This window comes from Echinops telfairi, unplaced genomic scaffold, assembly GCF_000313985.2.
Source record: "Echinops telfairi isolate 266 unplaced genomic scaffold, ASM31398v2 ScPeMD7_655;HRSCAF=1070, whole genome shotgun sequence".
NCBI classification, from domain to species: domain Eukaryota; kingdom Metazoa; phylum Chordata; class Mammalia; order Afrosoricida; family Tenrecidae; genus Echinops; species Echinops telfairi.
In genome coordinates this window covers 22,661,117-22,663,722 of record NW_022104553.1, presented here as the reverse complement: position 1 = coordinate 22,663,722, position 2,606 = coordinate 22,661,117, and the positions used below count along the sequence as shown (strand labels likewise).

Here is a 2,606-nt window from a genome sequence, read left to right as displayed (position 1 = left end):
GCCCTCTACTGGCAGAGGGAAGGAAGCCGTGTCTCCACGTCCAGTTCGGGGCCGCCGGGAGTCAGGGGCGCAGTGGCTTTCTTTGAGCCCCGGCTTCCTGCCTCTGAAAACGAGGCGTCCTCATCCCGACCCCCTCCTCTGGATTCTTGGAATCCGTGAGTTGAAATGAAGACCCAATGGCTCGGAAAACCGTCCGTGGCCGCTGCCGCGCGTGGTCGTGGGCGCTCCGACGCGTGGCGACCCCTGGTGGGTCGGCGTGGAACTAGCTGCATCGGGCCTTAGGCCCAGGCCCTTTCAGAGGCAGAGGGATGGAAGGCCTTGCTCCCGAGGCACCTCTGGGCCGCCTTGAACTGCCAACCTCTTGGCTCAGCGTCGAGCGCCTAACGGAGCGTGCCACCTGTATTAGGATGGGCTCTCTAGGGAGACACAAACAGTGGCGCTTGTATGTGTTGCAGAGAATAAGATACTTATAGCAAGGAATGGCTGACCCAGCTGGGGAAATAGGTAAACCCAAATAAATACACATTTTTACAATCTAATTTTAATAAATATAATACATGTATTTGTAATAAAATATATTATAAATAATATAATGTAAGAGATATTTATAAAATTAATATATATATATTTAAAATAATACTGGAAACCCCTAGGGGCAGTGGTACTTTGTCCTGTCCAGTTGCTGTGTGAGTCAGAATTGACTCCTTGGGAGTGAGTTCATTCAAGGGCAGCGAGTTCATTCAAGGGCAGCGAGTTCATTCAAGGGCAGCGAGTTCGTTCAAGGGCAGCGAGTTCGTTCAAGGGCAGTGAGTTTGTTCCAGGGCTGCTGGCTCCATGAGAAGGACTGTGTCTTTGTTGTTGCATTTTTGTTGTTGTTGTTATGTATGTTTTACTTCAATTATAAAACAGACTTGATATCACAATGACCTCCCTATAACTCCCAGGGGGATGAACAACAGATAAGGGGGTAAAGGGCGACATCAGACAGTGCAAGACGTGGAAAAAGAAGAATCATTTATAAATTATCAAGGGTTCCTGAGGGAGGGAGGAAGGGGGGAAATGAGGAGCTGATACCAAGGGCTCAAGTAGAAAGAAAATGCTTTGAAAATAATGATGGTAATGAACGTACAAATGTACTTGACGCGACGGATGGATTGTGATAGGAGTTGCCCAAGCCCCAAATAAAACGATTTTTTTAAAAACTCGATGATCAAGATAATCCACTCTCCCCCAAATTAATGAATGTAACAAGTACCTATAGAAATGGGGTGAATAAGGAGTTTAACTACCACGAAAAAGCATCCAAACTATGATCAAGGACCATGAGTGAACACAAGGTCAAACAAAGAAAACAAAAAGCAGGGGCCCCTTCCCAGTGATGATGCTCAAGTCCTGCTGCTGCATCTTCACGAGAACTCACATGGGATATAGATTATCCAGATAATTTAAAAAGAAAGGGAAAGAAATAGATCAATCCAGAGAGTCAGCCGACGGCTCCTGGGATCCGCAGGCCACGCAACGGGAAACCGAGGAACCGAACCAGGGTGACGGAACAGCGAGAGTGAGGGGAAACGGCTGGTGGATGCAGAGGTCCGAGATTGGCCACAGGAATCCACCGCTGGTGGTCCCACAGTGGCTCCTGAGATCTGCAGACGATGCAACAGGAGATGGAGGCCCCAGAAAGCTATGGACCAGAGAAGATTCCATTCCACTCCGTCTCTCTCTCACCTGAAAAGGCTTAGCGCTGCAAGGAGGTGTCACCGGGCTCAGTACAATTGATAGGTTGATCTCCGCCCTTACCCTTACCCAGGTGTGCCCAGTTGACAGAATCCCCAACCATCCCCGCCTCCCCCCACAAGGTCTCAATCACCCCAGCTGTTGTGTGGCCCCTGGTGTCTCCTCTGCCCTCCAATCATTCTATCCTCTCTCTCCCAACAGGCACCAACTGGATGATAGAGATTGTCAGCTTGATCCTCAAGGACGGGGATCCCTCTTGGATCCGCACAGTACCCATTTGGGAGCGAGCACCTTGGTGTGAGACCATCGTGGGAGCCTTCAGTCTCCCGAACCAGAACAGCCCCCGCATCAGGAGCTCACATCTCCCCATCCAGCTCTTCAACAAAGCGGTCTTCAACGCCAAGGCCAAGGTGCCCAGGCGGGAGGGACGTGGGCGTGCCATCCAGTCAATTCCGACTCACAGCGGCCCTATAGGACAGGGTAGAACTGCCCCTGTGGGTTTCCAAGACTGTAACTCTTTCTGGAAGCAGAAATCCTCATCTTTCTTCTTGGAGGCACCTGGTGGTTTCAAACAGCTGGCCTTGAGGTTAGCAACCAGTCTGTAACCCGGTACATCTCCAGGGCTCCACAGACAGCAGTAAGAGGGACCAGAGTCCATGGATTCACTCAGCACGTATTTATTGAGCACTTACTATATGCTGGGCTACCTACCTTAGTAACAGTGCTGCCACAGGTAGGGCGCCCTGAAATTTACTTCCTCACAGTGTAAACCCAGAACTAAATCAGGCCTATCGCTGGCGACCCCTTCTGACTCATAGCTACCCTGTAGGACAGGGTAGACCTGCCCCTGTGGGTTTCCAAGGCTGTGA

The 2,606-nt window shown here is 50.4% G+C and overlaps 1 protein-coding gene across 1 annotated transcript in view; it reads left to right on the top strand.

The window, feature by feature from the left end:
• The window catches only part of SULT2B1 (sulfotransferase family 2B member 1), a 55,293-nt gene that overhangs the window by 48,086 nt on the left and 4,601 nt on the right, over nucleotides 1-2,606 (top strand). Inside the window, exon 3 of the mRNA XM_045292644.1 lies at nucleotides 1,939-2,166. Coding sequence (XP_045148579.1) covers nucleotides 1,939-2,166 — 228 coding nt within the window. The remainder of the gene's footprint in view (nucleotides 1-1,938; nucleotides 2,167-2,606) is intronic.